The sequence below is a fragment of the Xyrauchen texanus genome, chromosome 21 (assembly GCF_025860055.1).
Source record: "Xyrauchen texanus isolate HMW12.3.18 chromosome 21, RBS_HiC_50CHRs, whole genome shotgun sequence".
Classification (NCBI taxonomy): domain Eukaryota; kingdom Metazoa; phylum Chordata; class Actinopteri; order Cypriniformes; family Catostomidae; genus Xyrauchen; species Xyrauchen texanus.
This window is the reverse complement of record NC_068296.1, coordinates 14,036,824-14,059,981: the sequence shown is the minus strand read 5'-3', so window position 1 is coordinate 14,059,981 and position 23,158 is coordinate 14,036,824. Positions and strand designations below refer to the sequence as shown.

At 45.2% G+C, this 23,158-nt stretch overlaps 1 protein-coding gene across 1 annotated transcript; it reads right to left on the bottom strand.

Moving 5' to 3' along the window:
• Window positions 1-9,122: 9,122 nt before the first annotated feature.
• Window positions 9,123-15,473, bottom strand: LOC127661446 (extracellular calcium-sensing receptor-like). The gene is made up of 6 exons (XM_052152165.1): window positions 14,561-15,473; window positions 13,833-14,124; window positions 12,486-13,304; window positions 12,099-12,329; window positions 11,689-11,812; window positions 9,123-10,931 (listed from the first exon to the last, which is right to left on the bottom strand). Exons 1-6 carry the CDS (start codon window positions 14,776-14,778, stop codon window positions 10,033-10,035), a joined length of 2,583 nt encoding a protein of 860 aa, XP_052008125.1. The 5' UTR covers window positions 14,779-15,473; the 3' UTR covers window positions 9,123-10,032.
• Between the last annotated feature and the right edge of the window lie 7,685 nt (window positions 15,474-23,158).

The window sequence follows — 23,158 nt, the reverse complement described above, 5'->3', positions numbered from 1 at the left end:
AAGAAAAAATTTAATTAAATATAACTTAAAACAATTATTTCAAACCGTAATTTTAGTATTTTTGATCAATTTCATGCATCCTTGGTGAAAGGAATCATAAGTTTCTTTCGAGAACAAAAATGTATTTGTGTTCTAAACACAGCAGAAAGAAAAAACAGACCAGTCAAGATATATTTTGCAAATATCAAAACGTTTTCAAGTTGTCCCCATCTGGCAACCTTTTGATCTCAACAAAAGTTATGCACCACTTTGTCACAAGATTTACAGATGATAAAAAGACATAGCAAACTGAGTAAGCAGGTTTTGAATGGATTTTTTTTTTTTTGAAATTGCTCTCTGCCATTTTCTGTAGACTAAGGATGTAATAATACATAAAATGTTTTGGTTTTTTTTATTATTTTTTTTATTGAATAAGCATTTTGGGCACTGTGTGTAATTATCTTTTGAACTAAAGGTGGCACTGCCTCTAATCTACTCAGGTATCCTCAGGATATGATGTAGATGATGCATTCCAATTTTCTTTTCAATCTGACAATCCTTTGAAAAGATATATAACATTTGATTAAAGTTAACCAATTTGTGAAGAGATGCCACTTTAGAGTGTACAGCCGCCTCGTAGAGGGGGCTCTGGCCTGAGTGATTGTGTATATCACAGCTGGCGGAAGGCCAGCTAGGTCTTCCACGCCCCGTCCAGGAGCCAGACGTGGAGGTTCCAGAGGTCTGGCCATGGGTCCCGGAGTGTGCCCAGCCTCAGAGTGAGAAGGTCCTACCTCAGGGGAATGCACCAGGGAGGGGCTACTGCCAGGAACATCAGGTCTGAGAACCAAGTCCGATTGGGCCAGAACGGCTCAACCATCAGGACTTGCAGCCCATCCTCCCTGACTTTGCACAATGTCTGTGCAACGAGGCTCACTGGGGGAAATGTATACTTGAGCAGCCCCGAGGCCAGCTGTGCGCCAAGGCATCCATGCCGAAGGGACCCTCAGACAGGGAGTACCAAAGGGCACCAAATGAGAGGACTCTCGGGAGGTGAACAGGTCCACCAGCGCCTCCCCAAATCTCTCCCAAATTAGCTGGACTGCATGGGGGTGTAGTCTCCATTCTCTGCAGAGCGTTACCCGTCATGAGAGCATGGTTGAGGATGCCCTGGAGGTGAGTGGCCCACAGAGACTTCAACATCTGCTGACTCCAAAGGAGCAGGCATCAGGCCAGTTATGACATGCAACATGAGTGTACACCGCCCTGGCAGTTTATGTGCGCCACGGTCACTGTGCTGTCCGTCCGAACCAACACATGCTTGCCCTGAATCAACGGCCAAAGCGTCCACAGGGCCAGCGATACTGTCAGCAACTATAGGCAGTTGATGTGCCATTACGGGCAGGGTACTGTCCAGAGCCCCGATACTGCCTGCCCGTTACACAGGTCGCCCCAGCCCAAATTCAAGACATCTGTCGTGACCATGATGCACCTCGAGACCTGCTATAAGGGAACATTCTGGGTGCCATGGCCCCATGCCCACCTCAGGACTCGAGTCCATAGCCAGTGCTGGACCACTTCCCGTATGTAACAACCTGAGGGGGAGTACCGCCGCCGAGGATGCCATATGCCCCAGGAGCCTCTAAAATTGTTTCAATGGTACCGCTACCTTCTGCGTAAAGTTTTTCAAGCAGGCCAGCACCGACTGTGCACTTTCGCTTGTAAGGTGTACCATCATGGTGACTAAGTCCAACTCCATACTGAGAAAAGTGATGCTCTGCGCAGGGGAGAGCCTGCTTTTTTCCCAGTTGACCTGAAGCCCCAGTCGGTCGAGTTGCTGAAGCACAAGTACCCTGTGCGCACCCAATAGATATCACGAGTGAGCTTGTATCAGCCAAGAATCACTGCACTTACCTGTTTGCCGGCTTTCTTTAGATGGAGAACAAGGTAACATGAGATGGTGGTTTTAACATTGAGGAAGATATCAAGCCAATAGTGGATGAAATAGTACGGCAGAATATGATAGAAGTAGTGGATGGCCAGTGAAGCCTGGGTGACTTCCATTTTTATCTCCACTAAAGATAACTGCCCCTCCCTCAGTGGGACCATTGGCTTCACCATCCGTTAAGCTAATATACCTCTCAAACTCTTCCTTGAAAGCATACAGTCTATGGCTGAGACTTACAATGCATTTTCAAGGGAAATGCAGTTCCAATGCTCTTCCTGTTGCCACTACAACTAACCTGGTCCACTACAGTCACAGCTGTACTGGCATGGAGAGGATTCAGGACACTCAGAGTGTCTGTAATGTGCACAAGGCTGTTTACACTGTTGCACATGCACTGTCTTTGACACTGTTGCTTCTGTGTCAAAGACAGAATAGGTCTGCATTTTCACATTGATGTCCTGATATCCACAATCTACAGCCCTGGCAGGTACAGCTAAATCTATAAATGCAATTTCAAATATGGCAGTGTTAATGCCAACTTTTATGTGAAGCATTTATGTTAATGAGAGTTTTGTGATGTTTCTATTTATCTTTCATTTTAGAATATTAGATGTTGTTATGTCATGTCATGTCATGTTTAGGTATGCCACCATCTGAGAAAAAAATCGATATGATTATTTGCACATTTTCTTATTATGCAAGAGCACTGCAAAAAATTTACATTATATAACAATTGAATGGACAAGTGGATGCATTTTTGGCAGATATGTGTATGCCAAGGGAAGCCCTATACTGAAAAATTATAAATGCACACACACGCATATACATAGGAAGTAATAAGAGATGCTCCAATCTAGGGCACATCACCGATTATATGCATCCCGAGCTCAGTGATGTGCTTAAGTGTGACTAGAGTGTTTCAAAAGAGTACATGTAAGATAATTGTAGGTGCACAACATATAGTTCATGGCATTTAACAGATTTTTCTTCCGTATCAGTTGAGTTTCTATCCTACTCAGAAGCTTTTGTCATGGCCCTGGCAGCTAACAGCCATTCTGGGTGCTATCTTCTTCCATCATAGAGATGGTCCTTGCAAATAACTCAGAACTGAGCTTACTTTTGCTGCTGTCTTTCACTTCCTGCATCATGTGTGCTCTAACCTTCCTGGGCCAACCACCACACTGGGCCTGCCCTCTCAGAGGGCTCTAGCCTGAGAGATCGTGTCTATCACCGCTGGCGGGAGACCTGCTTGGTCTTCCACGTCCCATCCAGGAGCCAGACGTGGAGGTTCCAGAGGTCTGGACGCGGGTGCCAGATACCCAGTTGGCAGAGACTGGGTGTGTTCTTATGTTCTGATATGCAGGGTGGAATTTGCGTGGCTTGGCTTACCACAGCACCTCCATAAATCACATATCCAGTAAAGAACACCTGGCTATACCACGACCGGATCATTTTAGAGTGTTAGCTGGGTTCAGTGGTACTTTTTTTGCTGTGTGTTAGGATACACTGGCTCCTTATTGGCCTTCAGCTTCGTCTTGGCTTTCTAGCCCGAAAAGTGTCCGATAATTTCAATAAAGCCAAATTCATCACATTCAGTATGCTTATATTCTGTACTGTCTGGATCACATTCATCCCAGCTTATGTCAGTGGAAATTTCACTTATATTAAATATTTGCCATTTTAGCTTCTCGTTATAGAGTTCTTCTGTGCATTTTTGCTACTAAATGTTACATCATTATTTTCATGGCTGAGAGGAATTCTAAAATGTATCCCATGTCCCGAAAATGATTTACCACTCTCAGTCATGTCTTTGCTTTACAATTTGAGTCTTTATAATGTTGTTATAATTTACTGGTGTGTGTTTTATGTTTATGGAGGTATGTGATTGAAGGAAACAATTATGTGTTGAATCTCTCTATGAGGTGGATGAACTACATAAATCTGATGATAAAGTATATTGTTTGGCCATTAGAGTGCACTAGTGTTCCAGTAAAACACCACAGTAGCACATAAAGGTGCAGTGGCAGTTGAACCAGAGACACTTTATGTACCTCTAAACTAAATACTGAAATAGAAGCATTTATAATAGCATCATATGGTGAAGCACAACATATATCTCTAGTTAGCCTGTTTGAGAAGAGAGCTGATATTTCTGCCAGAAAGTCTACTTGTAGTAATACATGTCTGAATGTCCAGGAGAAGTTGGCACATGGAACTCTTAGTGTTTATCCAAAACATTGAGCATGTGTTCAGCAAATGTGGATTGCTTGGGGTAGATTAATTGTGTAAATACATCCCTTTCCTCCATTTCAAATGAGAAAAAATGATATGGAGAACAGATGCAAGATTGCACATGTAGAATATTTTACATTTGTCCTAGGGTGTTTTATTAAGATGTTTCCATTTAAGATGGAGGTGAAAAGGTTTAATTTCTTGCAGTTTACATTTTATTTTGCTCTCTATATGTAAATTAATTAAATCACCTGCCATAATTCTGCTGCCAGAACTCTCAGTTCTTATAGTACATCCAGCTTTAAAAAAAACTACCACAAACTGCTACACCCAGCACATTTCACAGTAATCTCAATGTGACCTTGACATGGTACATAGTCAGAGAGAAAAAAATTACCACCAAACAGACTGTACAAATTTCACTTCTCATCATAGTAATATGCTTTACATAAGAGCATATTTGTACTGTTTTATTATAAAGTGCAAGAATGTGTGTATGTGTCACGATTCCCTTGTTGTCTGCCCTGGGTTTCACTTGTCATTGTTAAATGTACTACACTTCCCAGAATCCACCTGCCATCACCACTGCCACTTTGTTCATTGTTCTCACCTGTGTCTAATTCAGTCATCACTCCCTGGTTATTTAAGCCCTGCTTTTTGTTCACTCCTTGTCATTCGTTGTATGTTGTAGCCTGGTATGTGTCCTCCTGCCCTATTGTTTTAGTTTATGTTTTGTTTCCCCATTGTGGGCTTTCCTCTGTGTTTTGCCTGTATTCTAGTCAATAAAGATAACTGCATTTGGGTCCTCAACCTTCGTCTGCCTGTAGCCTCCGATGTCCCTGAGCCAGCGCCTGTAGCCTCCGACGTCCCTGAGCCAGCGCCTGTAGCCTCCGACGTCCCTGAGCCAGCGCCTGTAGCCTCCGACGTCCCTGAGCCAGCGCCTGTAGCCTCCGACGTCCCTGAGCCAGCCTGTAGCCTCCGACGCCCCTGAGCCAGCCTGTAGCCTCCGGCGTCCCTGAGCCAGCCTGTAGCCTCCGACGTCCCTGAGCCAGCGCCTGTAGCCTCCGACGTCCCTGAGCCAGCGCCTGTAGCCTCCGACGTCCCTGAGCCAGCGCCTGTACCCCCCGAGCTTTCCAGAGCCAGTACCCCCCGAGCTTTCCAGAGCCAGTACCCCCCGAGCTTTCCAGAGCTTCGCCTCCTGAGCTTTCTACGGCTCCTCTCCCAGAGACTCCCGACCCTCCTGCGGCTCCGCCCCCTGAGCCTCCTGCGGCTCCGCCCCCTGAGCCTCCTGCGGCTCCGCCCCCTGAGCCTCCTGCGGCTCCGCCCCCTGAGCCTCCCTCGGCTCCGCCTCTCGAGCCTCCCAGGGCTCCGCCTCTCAAGCCTCTCGAGCCTCCCAGGGCTCCGCCTCTCGAGCCTTCCAGGGCTTCGCTTCTGGAGCGTCCTACGGTTCCACCTCCCTCGGCTCCACTTCCAGAGCCTTCCTGGTCTCCGCCTCTAGAGCCTCCTATGGCGCCTACTTCCACGCCTCCGCCTGCAACGGCTCCACCTCCCACGGTTCGGCCTCCTGAACTTGTCCTTGCCCTGTGGCCAGCTCCCAGGCCTCCTGAACCTATCCTTGCCCGGTGGCGAGCTCCCAGACCACCTGAACCTGTCCTTACTCTTTGTGCCCTCTTGGACTGCCTGTCTGCCCTTTGTGCCCCTTGGACTGCCTGTTTTCCCCTTGTACTCCCTTGGTCTGTCTGTTTGCCCCTTGTGCTCCTCTGGTCTGTCTGTTTGCTTCCCACCCCCCCTCACTCCTTGGACGATTTTTTTTTTTCATTTATTTTTTTTTTCTCTGAAAAAAAAAGGGGGCTATGTCACGATTCCCTTGTTTGCCCTGGGTTTCACTTGTCATTGTTAAATGTACTACACTTCCCAGAATCCACCTGCCATCACCACTGCCATTTTGTTCATTGTTCTCACCTGTGTCTAATTCAGTCATCACTCCCTGGTTATTTAAGCCCTGCTTTTTGTTCACTCCTTGTCGTTCATTGTATGTTGTAGCCTGGTATGTGTCCTCTTGCCCTATTGTTTTAGTTTATGTTTTGTTTCCCCATTGTGGGCTTTCCTTTGTGTTTTGCCTGTATTCTAGTCAATAAAGATAACTGCATTTGGGTCCTCAACCTTCGCTGCCTCATTCGTAACAGTATGCAAAACATACAATTAACCATTACATTACATACATTTACAAGGAGATTAATAACCTAAATTTAATAAACACTGCAGGTTTTCATGTCATAAGATATTTGTCTTGTCTTGTTTCAAATATTTTCTGTCCACTATAGCACCTGTACATTCATAGTTCATAGACATGATCATCAAAGTGATGTGCCCCATGCCTGCTCGGACTCAAACAACTACAATTGGTAGAGCACATCATCCATTTCCCCACACCTCTAATGTGCTGGAAAATGACTGTAAATAGCCTCAGGGCTCTGGAGCTTTGGCTCCACTAATGACTAGTATTAACAAATGTTTACCTCAATCATACTAATCCGTGCATCCATTTTGCATCATTTTGCAAATCTTCATCTTGCTAGTTTTTGTTTAGTTATTTAGTTATTTTTCTCTCTCTTGTGAAAATGATAATTACTGACATATAGGACGTTACAGGGTCGTTAATATATTGTTTACTGTACATTCTGGCCATACTGTATGTGAACAGCATATTGCCTCCTATATAATATAAAAACAGCTCTGCTGTGCACTGTATATGATCTCTCACTAGAGTCTGCAATGGAATTGGGGAATCCAAAAACAAGTGCCAAAAATGAAAATTCCATCAACATGCTGTTTTCTCTCTCTCTCTCTCTCTCTCTCTCTCTCTCTCTCTCTCTCTCTCTTATTTTCTTTTGAGGACTGCAAAAGTAAAAAGTATAAATAATCTTAACACAGCACATTTACATACAAAAAGGTATTAGTCACCTTAAAAGCACCATATAAGTAGTCCATACAACGTGTGCTATATTCAAATTATTCAATTTAAGTCTGATTTGCAATCACATTCATATAAATAAGGGCTCCTTGTTGCATCTTTGTTCCTCGTATGTGTTGTAAGCCAACATGATTGTGAAACATGATTTTTGGGACAAAATGCGATTCTCTTACTCCTTTCAACAATTCTACCTTTGTGCATGGTGAAATTAAGATGGGATTGCTATGACATATTGAACTATGAACTATTCCTTTAATATGATTGTTCTACCCGTAAATGATCCAAGTCAAAGGGTTGTAACCATTATTGTCTCACAAATCAGTGAATGATAATAATTGTGGACTGTCCTGGAACAAGTTATAAGCCCATTTCTGGCAGCCCATTTTTTGAGGTCAGTTTGGGTTGTAAAACATTACGGTGGGTGAAGTTCTTGTGGTGGAGAAGGATGAATCTCACAAAAACATGCTCAGGTCACATTTCAGTAATATTTTTTCAATTATTATTCAAATACAAGATTTAAATTATATTTTTCATGAAGAATTATTATTATTATTATTATTATTATTATTTACCATTAAAGTTTGCATTGTGAAATAATTTTTTTTATAACTTTTTATATCTGTGCAAATTTCTCTTCCAACGTACCATTAACATCTTAAAATCCACGATCCCGGATCCGGGATTTAAAATTACGTCAGTAATAATGTACTTCCAATTTTAAATGTATGCGGAGGAGTTATGAGCTCATATCTGGTACCATTTGAAAGCTTAGAATGTCTACTTTCTTGAGATATGCATCACTTTGGCATTTGTTTTACACTAAGTAACTTATTTACAATAAATTACATAGTTCCACCCATCAAAAGTCGTGTCATAATTATGTGCGTTTTTGAATACATATGTCTCATATCGCTCAAATATGACGCACATGTACAAACCATGTATCAAATGAAAGCTCTCATTGCGAGTAAGAAGTTCCAATAAGTATTTTTATTAAGGTATAATCACATATCTAATACACTTCGAATGAATCATGAAGTATACAATCAACATTTGTAAACATACAAGTGAAATTATTGAATATTTGCCGTGCTACTCGCACTAGACAGCACAGTTAGCCACAAATGCTACATAATCCTTTACCTTAGGTTATTCTCTGCAAAATGAGCCATTTTTCAGTGTTTTCTGTGGTTGTGTGCCCAAGTAATCCCTCGAGTGCAGAAACACCACAAAGTAATGTTATATGATATTCAACAATCCAGGAAAATATGTAAACATCCGATCCGGATAAAGCATATATTGCCGTAAAGCTTAGACCCTCCGCTTTCCGGCAATGTCTCTCAAGATCAAATAGACCAATCAGGGGCTGTGATATTGCATCCTGACTGTGAAGTGATCACTAGGTAGGTTACGTGCGCAAAACACACAGACGCGTCTCACCAGACACCAGAGCGCATATTTACCACTTTCAACAGTGTTTTATGTAATGACAAAGGGTTTTCTGTAAAATTACACTTGGATTTTGCATTTATAGCACTGTATATGGGTATGGGGAGACTTTAGATTTGGGTAGGCGGAAAATACACCAAAAAAAGGTAATATTCCTCCCTTCAAATAAATTGAAATAGATATTAACATACTGTATTTGGCAATTTAACATAAGTCATCTGTAAATCCCTTTGCTCTCAGTGATAATTTTCATTGTCATTTCTGCACTTAATACAGTGTTTCAGCATGACAGTAATGATAATTAGATTTTTTGTATTATGGTTATAAGACTTGTGAACAGTCCTGAATATAGGTTTAGTTTATAGTATTATATATATATATATATATATATATATATATATATATATATATATATATATATATATATATATATGTGTACATTTCGTTGCACTCAGTCATTAGCAAATGTTTGTATAGGACATATACTGTGCATGCACAATGATATACACATTATCTATAATTGGTATTGGTCTGTGTGTCTAATCATTATTACTAGGGTTGTGTTCTAAAATAAATAGACTACAAATTTTAGAACAACATTTCTGTCACTGGTATTAATAATACCTGCCTGCTGATTTCATAATAACTCATTAATAATTATCTGTTTAATTCCCTGTTTGCTGTGTGCTTTACTCAGAGAAGTCCTTTCTTCTTGTATTTCTAGATATTTTGTACAGACCCAGTCTACAGTGAAGATGTGCTATAGATGTATCTCTCTCCCACCCTCACTATCTGGTATCAGACATATGGAACCCAGTCACCACAATGGGATAATTCAGGATGACTTACAGGGGTCTTTGTTCAGCTTGACGCAGCTGGTAATAACTGTGAGACTCTCTTGGCGAGCATGACTGCTGATAACCAAGATATATCTGAAGAGGAGAGACACTGTGGAGACACTTCATTGTGGAGGCTGTTAGTCCATGTCAGCAAGGGACAGTTAAAAATGAGGATTTGTTTTGGGTTGTGGGTTTGGGGGAAAAAGGGGGATATTTGATGAGCCCATGAAACATTTTCAATGAGCCTTGGTGTTTCCTCTTCAGCACACATTGTAATGGTTAGGCAGGGTCAGGGATAAAACTTGGAAATCAGGATTTTTTATTGTTATTATTATTTTTTGTTTATTTCAAATTTAGTTTTTTATTTAATATTTTACTGATATACAGTTCATCAAAATAAACATTACAGACACAAAACTATCTATCACATTTAGAGGAAACACAGCATGACTGTCTATGGTATCATCTTTGTATTTGTAATAAACTAATACATTTAGATTAACTTTTAACTGATTAATTCACCAGAACTTGGTGTTTCTACATAACGATAGAAAATCCCCTCATGAAACGGGTATCTTCTCACAAAAGTCGTACTTTTTTTTTTTTTTTTACCCCTATCTGGCCATCATGTTCTTTTTTGTATTTTTTTCAGGTCTAAGCAAAATTATGTAACACTTTGGAGTGAAGATACACAGCAGCATGCCGTAACTGGAGGCTAGAATGGCAAAAATCTCCACAGCCACTGTGTACTTCCCTGGTGAGCTGATGTATGCTGGAACAAATGCAATCCACACAGCACAGAAGATCAGCATGCTGAAAGTAATGAATTTAGCCTCATTGAAATTGTCTGGTAGCTTCCGAGCAAGGAAAGCCAACAAGAAGCAGACCACTGCTAGCAGGCCGATGTAGCCCAGCACCAGTACAAACCCCACTACTGATCCTACAGTGCACTGCAAGATCACCCGGGCACCAAGCTCACCTCCTGAACTTTCTGTGGGAAGAGGAGGAGCCATCAAGAGCCACAGCAAACATATAATAACTTGAACCAGTGTGCAAAGTAAGATTCCTGCCCTCTGCTGTATAGGTCCAAAGTATTGCATCAGGTTAGATCCAGGCAGAGTGGCCCGAAAAGCCACCAGTACCACCACAGTCTTACTGAGGACACAGGCGATGCAGATCACAAAGCTCACTCCAAACAGGGTGTGACGTAGCATGCAGTTCCACGGCGCAGGCCGGCCAATGAAAACTAGTGCACACAGGAAGCAGAGTGTGAGTGATACCAACAGCAGGAAGCTCAGCTCTGAGTTGTTGGCTCGCACGAGAGGTGTGTCACGATGACGGAAAAATGCAGCCAGAACAGTTGTGGTCAGTGTTGCCCCAGTGACAGATAAGACTGTAAGCACAATTCCCATAGTATCTTGCAATGACAGAAACTCCACAACCTTAGGGATGCACCTTGTCCTCTCAATGTTTGACCAGAACCACTCTGGACATTTCATACACTCTGAAGAGTCTGTAGAGTAATGTTACGGCATAGATGAAGATATGGCACATAGATAGGGTGGGTTTTAAATAATTATTATTATTATTTAATTTGTAGTTTTTTTGGTGACTAGTGTGTTACTTGAAGAAAATAAAATATATACACTACCGTTAAAAAGTTTGGGGCCACTTGCCTGAAATGTTTCAGGCGTATGCTTAAATGTTTGAAATCAGTTTTGTAGACAACAATATAATTGTGCCACCATATTCATTTATTTAATTACAAAACTAAACATTTTGTAAAAAACTTTTTTTTTTTTTTTTTAAATGGATGACTTGGACCAAATAATGAAGAAATGCAGCCACTAAGTACCCAGCATATAGATGGAAACTGGATACTGTTTAAAAAGCATCCCAGTGTGATACCTCAAGCAGTTGGTTGAGAAAATGCCAAAAGTATATTTCAAAGTGTGGCCACTTTGAAGGTGCTAAAATATAACATAGTTTTGATTTTTTTTTTTTTTTTTTTTTTGTGACAACATAATTCCCATATTTCAATTTCTATTATTCCATAGTTGTGATGGCTTTACTATTATTCTAAAATGTGAAGAAGAAAAAAATACCAAAAATATAGAATGAGTAAGTGACCCTAAAATATTGAATGGTAGTGTGTGTATATATATATATATATATATATATATATATATATATATATATATATATATATATATATATATATATTTAATTAATTAATTATATAAAAGTGCTTTTACAATGTGTTTTAATACCTGTCACATTACTTATTTCCCCTGCTGCACAAGAGAGGCAGTCAAAACAGCAGACTGGTTTTCCTTTCTTTACAGCCTTTCTAGTGCCTGCAGGACAGCTCGCACTGCACACAGACACTGGTACCTGATTTATAGAGGAAGATGCACATGGTAACAAACATATGTACACACGAATTTTCAGATTATTATTTTAATTCAGAATTTAGAATACAAGAGTGAGACCAAAGCAAGTAACAGGGCACAGATGCTGTTCTTTTATTTATTGCCTGTTGATTTGTTTCCCCCTTTATTTCTACATGGAAAGAGAGCCCTATTGGCTCCTCAGAGAACAGAATAAGAATAACACAAGAATAACAGAATAACAGTGTGGCAATATAATTTATCTATTTTTTGTCCAATGTGACTCTTACCAGGTTATTCCAGCCCCCTCCCCAAACCACTCGCTCAAGGTTTATGTTCAGCTCCTGGCCTGGTCCTTTGGCTGCATCAAACTGTCCCACCTGAACAAAATTCACTGCTCCGCTTTTATCTACATGCCAGTTCATAATGTCATAAGAGGCTGATGGCTCTCCATTATCTTCAAAATAGATCAGTTCTCCCACAGGTGTTGTGAAATTTACTGCATTTAAGTAGTGCAGAAGCTGCTCAAGAAAAAAATTAAGACAAAATTACATATGCAGTAATTATACAAAAAATTACAAAATAAACCTTTGAACAAATTTGAACGATTAATGCTTTTCAAGATTACATTATGTGTAAGAAAAAAATATATGCATGTTTCCTTCTCCCTGCTGTACCTGTCTGGGCTTTATTTTGGTCATATCAGGACATTTTCCATTTTCATATGGCCCTCTACCCGGCTGACAGGCCATCATGTTCTGAATAGCATTGGCAATAGCATATACAGCCTTATACACATTGTAAGTGACTCTCAGCTGTGAGACATCTGTGTAGATAAGCCCATGTTTCTCCACATCCTCTGAGCCTGTGCACTTTGGTTTTTTAAATGAAGGCTGCCAGTCCTGCTCCAGTGTGCAACCAAAAATATCTTCCCATACATCTTTAACGAATGGCTCATTTGGCTGCCTCACAGGGCTCAGCTGGGCAAGAAAAGCACCAAGACCCTGAATGTCAGCCCTGCGCAATGCAAAGCCAATGGTACCAGCTAGGAGAGGAATGCTCTTTGAGTCGAAGGACTGAATGGAAGTGCTCCAAGCCTCTGTGGCTATCCACTGCCTGTTGGTCACATTCTGCACAATAACTTCCTTGAATAGGACTTCTATGTCTGGGGCAATGGCAAAGGTTACCACCACACGAGCTGTGGAAGTCTGAATCCTCTCCACAATCCATCTGATTCTGCTTTGTGAATGTGACTTAGGGATGAATTCCAGGTAGTCAACACAGACCCCTGTACCCTCCAGCTCTTTCAAGAGAAGCTGCACACCGCTTTTGCCATATTCATCATCTCCTGCAACCACACCCACCCATGTCCAGTACAGCAGGCGCAACAGGCGGGCCATGGCCTTGGCCTGGAAGGCATCACTGGGAACAGTGCGCATGAATGTGTGAAATCTACGACTGTCACTGAGACAAGCACAAGAGGCAAAGTAACTCACCTGGGAAGACAAGAGTTGGGGGTGAAATGTAAAAAAGGGAAGCATTTTACTGAAATTTAAAAAATGGAATTGTTTTGCTTGGAAAACACAAACATAAAATGCAAAAGGACCCATTTCGGTTGTAAAATACAGAACACTATTGACCTTTAGGTATCCACTCTTGCAAAATTTCAACACTTGTTTGATAAACATCACAATTAACATATTTAGTGATAGAAAATGACAACATTCCCAAAAATATAAAACTGTATAAAACGAGACTGAATGTTGCAGAAATGCAAAAGTGGGCTTTAGCAGTCTACAAATTTTAACGTTATTCACAGAATATCATACAGGTTCTACCACAAATTATGTTTTAAATAATATTTGAGGAAACATTTTGAAAGCTTTTGAAAACCTTGAAAGCCCACCGTTGCAATACTTTTCTAAAATTACCAAAATAAAATATGCAAATAATCATAATTTTTATAACCTATGGCTTCATAAAAACACATTTAAGGGGATAATTCAGGGGTAAATTAATTATACCATGGGGATATCAAACACTCCAAGTGTGTCAGACACCACTATTGAGGCCGAGGAACGGGCGTCTCCGATAATGACAGGCACCATTGGGGCCCCGTTGCACTCTGCTCCCGACACTGTCTCCTCCTGCCCTGCAACCAGAGCTAAAGCAGCTCTCAGGGTCGTGCCCTCTGCAAGGCAGGTGTCAGCTACAAGATACCCCAGAGTAACATTTGGAAGCAGAACAGGGTCCCGATTAATCTCCTCCACTGTAAAGATCATAGCTTTGAGCCAACGGTATGAACGAAGGTCAACTCTGAAAGAGAATGTAAAATATAAAGTGAACTGTTGCAATAATTTTAGAAGGTATTGGATAATTGATGCACTTTAGTAATAACCTAAATAGGGACTTTATCTCAAACTGAAAACCTGTTATGTCAGAGAATACACTGTAAAAATACTTTGTCAGAAAATCTAAAAATAAGATCCATATGATTATATTTAATTTAATTGATTTTATTCAAGTACTTTTATTCAAAATACAATTTATTATTACTGATTTAACCTGACTACAATAGGTTACAATATGCTTTAAAGGTTGAGTAGACATAGCTCCATATCATCTGCCCAGTTTCAGTTTAAATACACAATTTCTAAGCAATGGCCTGTACAAACACATGACATATCAGATGTCTAAACAGTTGCTCTACAGCTGTCTTTTTGTACATTTTAAATGCTCAAAATATACGCACCCCTGGCAGCGAGCGCCACGCTGCATTTGATTGTAAGCATGGTCAGGTTCTGGTGCTTCAGTGTGTACAGGAAATAGACCACCAATTATCACATCTCCCTCTTTGTACAGGCTCTCTGAGACAGATATGCGCCGCAGACCACAGGACAGACCTGCACCCCACACTCTGACTGTCTCAGCAATGAATCCCACCACCCACAACCACATAATCAAACCCATAACCTTACAAAGAGAGAGAGAGAGAGCACATCCTGTCAAAGAAGAGTTGACTGATCCCCCCTTTTGTAGACTTTAAGTTGCCTGGGGCAAAAGAACGTGCAACAGGTGATTGGGGAGATAATTGCAGAAAGCCCTTGTTGAGATTTATTTTCCTGGAGTCCAAAACAACTACTTTGAGCAGAGAAAGACATATACTTTAACCTATTCTCATCATGAAAATGTATATTTATTCACCATCAGTTAAAAAGATAAAAGTTAGCATTAAAATACACTTATTTTGTGTTATGAAAGGTGATTGTGTGCTCTCAGAGCCATTTTTGTGAATATGTTCCAATGAGGGTGCTGTTCTCTCTACAGGGAAATTTGAGGTCATTATAGCAAATTAACCAATCACTATTCTTGTCCCAATTAGAACCCTATTCACCCTAAATAGTATCCAAGATTAGAATTAGTGTGTCTCAAAGTATGTTGAAATGAGTGTTCTAAAATGACCAAGATGGCAAATATTGCCCACAATCCCTTGCATGATGGAGGAGGAGTTTGGACATTCACTTTAGAACTACCAATTGTCAAAAGTGAAAAACTACAAACTTAGTTTTTGTAGGCAGTGAGACCATTGGTGCTTCATCAGTTCTTCAATGTTTTTACAAGTTGAACTTAAGTTGAATGGTTGAATGCTGTGGAAAAAAAAATTATGGAATGGAATAATTAATGAATGACAGTAAAAATAAAATGATAAACCTGTATGTCATGAATAGAGTAACAGAATGATTGATAGGTCATATGGTTGTATGGTGACAGGATTCACATAACTATGCATCCAAGGTGACTTTGGCTTCAAGACGCAATTTTAAGACATAATATTATGTCCCATTATTTGCACACTTTTTTGCTGCACAGTCAAAAGTATACACCTTTTCATCGCAAAAGAGTACACACTTTTATGGCATAGTAGATTAATTGGGGGCGCAGGAAACAGGGGTTATTATTCTGTTTTCTGGAGCTCTGAGAGAGTGATCTGCAGTCAGATTCTCTCTCTTCAGTGTTGTTCTCTCTCATGAACACAAATGGTCTTCAATGCTAATATTAACAAATATGCATATCAGATTTATCACCATAGTCATAAATTAACAGGAAAACAGATGAACAGATCTCTTTACAGCTAACAAGCCAGGACAGGCCCCAACCATGTACAATCAACTCTGCCCTCTTCTGGCATACATCCGAATATGTAAAAAAAAAAGAAGCCTTATGTCAATAAATATTCAATATTTGAGACAGCACATATTTATCAGCTTATATCAATACTTACATCAATACTCAATACTAATACATCATAATTAATAAATGGTATTGTATGTTTCCATTTTCATTTCTTTCAAATTTTTTTTTTTTTAGAAGTTAATTATTTGGACATAAGTCCATGTATTTGGCACATTTATTTCAGAAAATATTGTGCACTTGAGCGAGACTATTTAGGGTTCTCCAGGGGGGTTGTCTGTGCAATTAGGATATAGTAAATTACAGTCAATGACAAGTAACCACACAGTGGGACCAAAATCTGCCATATACAGTACCAGAAAAACATGAAACAATGTGACTCTTTGAGTCTAAACTGAGCATTATTATCCATGTTATTGACATTGCATTGATAAGCATATTAATTCAGACACAGTTAAATCTCTACAAGCATTGTGAAAATAATGTGAAAGAATTCTTGTAAACAATTAAATAAATAAAAATACTTATATAAAATGGAAATATGGCTGGATTGAAGTATCCAGAATGACAAATTGAAGTACCCAAAAATGACCATTTTCCATTTCGTAATACTTAGTTGCTCTTTTCTGCAGAGTAAATGAGCCATTCTGATGAGATCAATAATAAATGGTTCTCTGACCAAATGTATAAAGAAACAAGCTTTCTTTCAACTTCTACTCTTCAATGACACACTGTTCCCCTTCTGTCGCTCTCTCCACGTTGTGTCGGAGAAGCGACACTAGGGGTCTCTCTTGAGCGCCGATATTCACCTCTGACCTATTGAAAAGGGCCAATGAGAGTTAGCAGTCAGTATTTGCATACCCCGCCCCCGCATACGGGTACTTAAGCGGGGCAAATACGGATGTTTAGTCAGAAAATTTCTTCGGAGCCTATGGTCTGTCTGCAGTTACACACCACTAACGCTCCTGTTTCCTCTGACGATCTGCCTGCTGTTGGATTTGACGGCGCACAACAGCGGCTTTCTCCTACTTTGCATGGCGTGCATTGTTGCCCCTGAGCGCTTCGACAGCGCAGACACACACACACACACACTGTGTATTAAAAGAGCAAATTTCCTTAAAAGAGCAAATTTCTCTAAAAGAGCAAACACAGCGGCGTTGAACGTCCTTTTCAGGACGCGTCTTTTTCAAGATGCCTTTCCGCCCCTGTGTCGTTCCTGGATGCGGTAGAAGCCTCTCTGCTTCAGACGGCCACAGGCGCTGTATCGTGTGTTTGGGCCGCGATCACACCGAGGCGGCGTTTGTGGATGGTTCATGTTCTCACTGCGAGAACATGACCATGACCACGTTAGTGATCGCGACTTGCTTTCAACAGAAGGCAAGCCACCCCAGCTGCACCCCGCATTGCTCCTTCTTCCCACGGGATTGAGGACGATGCGGTTGGCGCTGGGGGCGATTTGGGGGCGGCAGCGGGTGCTGTTTCGCCCGTGAACCTCCCGTTCCCCGACACGCTCGCTGGTCCCCGTCCAAGCTCGCGGCGATAGCGGCTCACCTCATGGCCTGGCCGTCTATCCTCCCGAGTCAGAAGCAGATGAGCTCGCCGCTGCATCGGCCAGCAGGCCCAGGCTGAGGCCGACGCTCAGATGTCCGACATGCTTTCCCGGGCCGCCGCAAGCGTGGGGTTGGACTGGAACCCTACGTCCTCCCCACAGCCTTCGCGGTTGGATGATTGGTTCCTGGGGGCAGCGCGCCGTTCACGGCCTCGCATCCCCCCAGTCCCGTTTTTCCCGGAGGTGCATGATGAGCTGACGTCTACGTGGAGAGCCCCGCTCTCCACTCGTCTAGGTGCCACCCGCTCCACTCTCTCCACCCTCGATGGCGGAGAGCGCCACGGATACAGCGCGATTCCCCAGGTCGATAGGGCAGTTGCGCACCATCTATGCCCCGGTAGCCCTACCTCCTGGCGGGGTCGCCTCGTACTCCCATCCAAGCCCTGTAGGACAACATCCTCGCTCAACGCGAAGGCCTACAGTGCGGCTGGACGCTGTCTCCGCCCTGCATGCGATGGCCCTTCTGCAAGTCCACCAGGCCAAAGCTCTCAGAAACATGCACGGGGTGGACCTGATCCTGATGTGCTGCAGGAACTGCGCTCAGCGACCGACCTCGCCCTGAGAGCGACGAAGGCCACAGCGCAGGCACTCGGACAGACGATGGCCACCCTAGTGGTCCAGGAATGCCATCTCTGGCTCAATCTGGTCGAGATGCTTGAGGCTGATAAGAACCGCTTCCTGGACGCACCTGTCTCCCAGATTGGCCTTTTCGGTGACACCGTCGAGGACTTCGCCCAACAGTTCTCTGCGGTGAAGAAGCAGACGGAGGCCATCAGTCACATCATGCCCCGCCGCAGACCTGCCGCTATGGGCCCCGCCCCGTCTGCCCGCCGAGGGCGTCCCCCTGCGAAGAAACCAGCTCCTGCTCCGCCTCAACCCGGGCCTAGCTCTCAGCCCCAGCGGCGAGCACCCCGCAGGCGGCGCACGCCCTCTGTCTCATGAACCCCCTCTAGGACCCGGAAGGCTCCCAAGCGTTCCTGAGACAGCCGACCCAGAGCCGAAGACGTTAGCTCCGGAGGTGGTAAGACCGCTCTGTCACCCGGTGGAGGGCCGGGAGGAGAATCCTTTGTTTTTTCATTTGCCACCTTACCCTGTGGTACCCACATTCTCAATAAAAGAGCTATTTCCTTTGCCTCTGGGTCACCTGGCCCGCAAATGCCGTTCTCACGGCAATCTGCTTTCAGATTACGACAGTCCCGGTACACCGGACGCGGCAATCCCGCCTTCCGCCTGCCCACGACTGTCCCCCGGCCGGCCGGTTCAGACAAGTCCAGAGGACGCCAGCATCAGACCTCCTCCTCAGTCACGAACCCGCCCCCTGCCGGGTGCGCGGAGCAAGGTAAGTGCTTTGAGTCTATTCTCAGCGCCTCAGGCCGCAACGAAGCCACCCGACGCTGCACTACCTGTTCCGCCCCGCTGCGAGGCCCCACCGGGTACGTCCAAAATACTCGTCCCTTTGGTGCCCCTAGCGCAGAGCTGGGAAGCGTGGCTTTCGCTTCCCAACGCATCACGCTGGCTGCACCGGACCATTCGACTCGGTTACGCAATTCAGTTTGCCTGGCTCCCGCCCCCTTCAGGGGCGTCCGTTTTTCCGCAGTACACGGCGAGCATGCCAGTTCCCTGCACACGGAAATCGCGACCCTCTTAGCCAAGGGCGCGGTAGAGCCTGTCCCTCCAACCGAAATGAGGAAGGTTTCTACAGCCCTTCATTGTACCCAAGAAAGGCGGCGGCTTACGACCAATCCTGGACCTGCAAGTTTTCAATCAGGCCTTGTTAAAACTCCCGTTCAAAATGCTCACGCAGAGAAATATTCTGGCTGGCGTTCAGCATCTAGATTGGTTTGCAGCGGTAGACCTGAAGGACGCGTACTTCCACGTCTCAATTTTGCCACGACACCGACCCTTCTTACGGTTCGCGTTCGACGGCCAGGCGTTTCAGTACAAAGTCCTCCCCTTCGGCCTGTCTCTGTCCCCTTGCGTCTTCACGAAGGTCGCAGAGGCGGCTCTTGCCCCGCTACGAGTAGCCGGCATCCGCATTCTCAACTACCTCAACGACTGGCTCATCCTAGCACACTCTCGAGAGTTAATATGCACACACAGAGACCAGGTGCTCCGGCACCTCAGCCGCTTGGGGCTTCAGGTCAACTGGGAAAAGAGCAAGCTCACTCCGGTTCAGAGCATCTCTTTTCTCGGGTTGGAGTTAGACTCAGTCTCAATGACAGCATGTCTCACGAGCGAGTGTGCCCAGTCGGTGCTGGACTGCCTTGCTTCCTTCAAGCCAGGCACAGTGGTCCCTCTAAAATTTTTCAAGAGGCTCCTGGGGCATATGGCGTCCTCCGCGGCGGTCGCGCCGCTGGGGTTGATGCATATGAGACCACTCCAGCACTGGCTCCAGACTCAAGTCCCGAGACAAGCATGGCACCATGGCACGCATCAGGTAAGGATCACCCCCACCTGCCTCAAAACACTCCGACCCTGGACAGACCTCTGCTTTTTACGGGCAGGAGTGCCCCTCCAGCAGGTGTCCCGACGCGTTCTGGTCACAACCGACGCCTCCCAGTCCGGGTGGGGTGCCGTGTGCAGCGGGCACGCAGCAGCGGGCCATTGGAAAGGGGCCCCGCTGCGTTGGCACATCAATTGCCTGGAGTTGCTGACCGTCCTTCTTGCTCTCAGGAAGTTCCTCCCGTTAGTTCGGGACAAACATGTCCTCGTGAGATCGGACAGCACCACGGTGGTGGCATACATAAATCGCCAAGGCGGCGTACGCTCCCGCCACATGTCACAACTCGCCCGCCAGCTCCTCCTATGGAGCCAGCAGCGACTCAAGTCTGCGTGCCACTCACATCCCCGGCAAGCTCAACGTCATAGCGGACGCGCTATCACGACAACGCCTGCCCGGCGGGGAGTGGAGGCTTCACCCCCAGTCGGTCCAGCTGATTTGGGAACGGTTTGGCAAGGCCCAGGTAGACCTGTTTGCCTCCCAGGAAACCTCCCAAAGATTCCCTGGCAAATTCCCCTGAGAAAGGACCTCCTCTCTCAGGGACGGGGCACGCTCTGGCACCCACGCCCAGACCTCTGGAACCTCCATGTCTGGTCCCTGGATGGGATGCGGAAGAGCTAGCCAGCTTACCGGCGACCGTTGTGAATACAATCAACCAAGCCAGAGCCCCCTCTACCAGGCACCTTTACGCCCTAAAGTGGCGCTTGTTCGCAGATTGGTGTTCTTCCCAAACTGAAGACCCACAGAGATGCGTGATCAAGTCAGTGCTCCTGTTCCTACAGGAGAGGCTGGACAGGAGGCTGTCCCCGTCCACCCTCAAGGTGTATGTTGCCGCCATTGCCGCCCACCAAGATCCTGTAGACAGCAAGTCTTTGGGTAAGCACGACCTGATCCTCAGGTTCCTGAGAGGCGCCCGGAGGTTGAATCCCTCCCGGCCAGGCCTAGTTCCCTCCTGGGATCTCTCGGTAGTCTTGGCAGGACTCCAGAGACCTCCCTTCGAGCCGCTTGAATCAATTGGACTCAGGGCCCCTCTCTTAAGACGGCCCTGCTGATCGCTTCGCCTCTATCAAGAGGGTCGGGGACCTGCAAGCGTTCTCTGTCAGCGACACTTGCCTGGAGTTTGGTCCGGCAGATACGTCTGTGATCCTAAGACCGCGACCGGGCTATGTGCCCAAGGTTCCTACCACACCCTTCCGAGATCAGGTAGTGAACCTGCAAGCGCTGCCCCGGGAGGAGGCAGACCTGGCCCTTTTGTTGCTATGTCCAGTGCGCGCCCTGCGCATTTACCTGGACCGCACACAGAGCACCAGACGCTCTGAGCAGCTCTTTGTCTGCTTTGGGGGATGGCAGAAAGGGAATGCCGTCTCCAAACAGAGGCTCGCCCACTGGGTTGTTGACGCCATCACACTGGCTTATCACACCCAGGCCATGCCCCTACCCTTGCGGGTCCGAGCTCACTCAACAAGGGGTGTTGCGTCCTCGTGGGCACTGGCCAAGGGCACCTCCCTAGCAGACATCTGTAGAGCCGCGGGTTGGGCAACACCCAACACCTTCGCGAGGTTTTACAACCTCCGCGTTGAGTCGGTTGCGTCTTGTGTTTTTTTCAGGTCCGAGCCCGTAGAACTCGGTAACACGTAGACCGACCGGCCGGATGGATTGCTTGCGCCCAGCGCCCTTTTCCTGACGTCAAGGTAAAGTAGTGCGCCTTCTTCCCCGGGCGCCCCACTCCGAGTCGGGACCCTGGTCGATTCCTCCCCAGCCCTCCGGGTCCACGGTTCAGCGGAGGAACTCGCAGACCCAAGCCACTGTGGGTACCCTGATGGCTACCCTGTACTGGTATAGGTTCTCCACAGGTAAGGCCTCCTGCTCGGACTCCCCCTGTGTGTAATTCCATGGTTCTGTCCCCTTACGAACGGACCCCCGTGTCTCCCTTAGGCAGTTACAGCTGCCCCGGTCGCCGTGCTGTAGCAACTCCCCCCCTTTCGAGGCTGGATCTACCACCGCACCATACTTTCCACACGAGCCCTAAGACGGCCGTGTGACGTGTCTACCACTTTTCCTCCCCAAGAAAAAGGGCAGGTGTGGTCTCCGCAGGGTCTGGGTAAGACCCCCTTCCCTATATGCGTGTAAGGGCCCCGGCCGTGATTGCTCTATGCGAGAAACATAGAGAGAAAAGAGGCCCAGCCAGGCTGGCTCTTTCCCATTTTGGCAAACATAGCCTTGTTCCCCTCCTAGGGTAACTAGAAGGATTCCGATGTTCTTATGGGGCATTGGGGAAGGGTACGTGCAGCCAGGTACAGACGATGCGCGGCACTGGATGAAATCCCTGCCCGCCTCTGTATCGGCGGTTCACGTACACGGTTCAGCGCATGACAAGATTGGAATGGGTCCCCTAGTGTCGCTTCTCCGACACAACGTGGAGAGAGCGACAGAAGGGGAACGTTTGGTTACGTATGTAACCTCCGTTCCCCGAGGGATGGAACGACACGTTGTGTCTTTCCTCCGCCATGTCGCTGAACCGAGCCACTGTTGTGGCCGGACCATTTCCGGCTCCTCAGAAAAATCCTGACTAAACTTCCGTATTTGCCCCTCTTAAGTACCCGTATGCGGGGGTGGGGTATGCAAATACTGACTGCCAACTCTCATTGGCCCTTTTCAATAGGTCAGAGGTGAATATCGGCGCTCAAGAGAGACCCCTAGTGTCGCTTCTCCGACACAACGTGTCGTTCCCTCCCTCGGGGAACGGAGGTTATATACGTAACCAAACGTTTGTGCTCTACAGCAAGCACTGGATGGGATGTGGATGTGCACAGAGAGATAGCTTATTGATTTACACCTTTCAGTTGCATATAAACAAATGTATAATTAGAAATCCTTGGACTTTTGAAACTCTTTACAGTTGGCCTCACCATAATAACACAGCAATACAATAACCAGACCACTATCAGGAAAAAAATTACAATAGCCATCTGCAGACAGAAACTTTCTGTGTTATTGTTTGGTAGGTACATACAAATTAAATACACAAAAAAGAAGGGAATAAAATTAAG

What these genes read in the sequence shown, in the direction of transcription:
- LOC127661446 (XM_052152165.1), bottom strand. Translation starts at nt 14,778, where the DNA reads ATGGGTTTGATTATGTGGTTGTGGGTGGTGGGATTCATTGCTGAGACA. An exon ending in GAGTGTTTGATATCCCCATG is followed by an intron (nt 13,305 to 13,832) that starts GTATAATTAATT and finishes TTGTCTTCCCAG; the next exon opens with GTGAGTTACTTTGCCTCTTG. An exon ending in CCAAAATAAAGCCCAGACAG is followed by an intron (nt 12,330 to 12,485) that starts GTACAGCAGGGA and finishes TTTCTTGAGCAG; the next exon opens with CTTCTGCACTACTTAAATGC.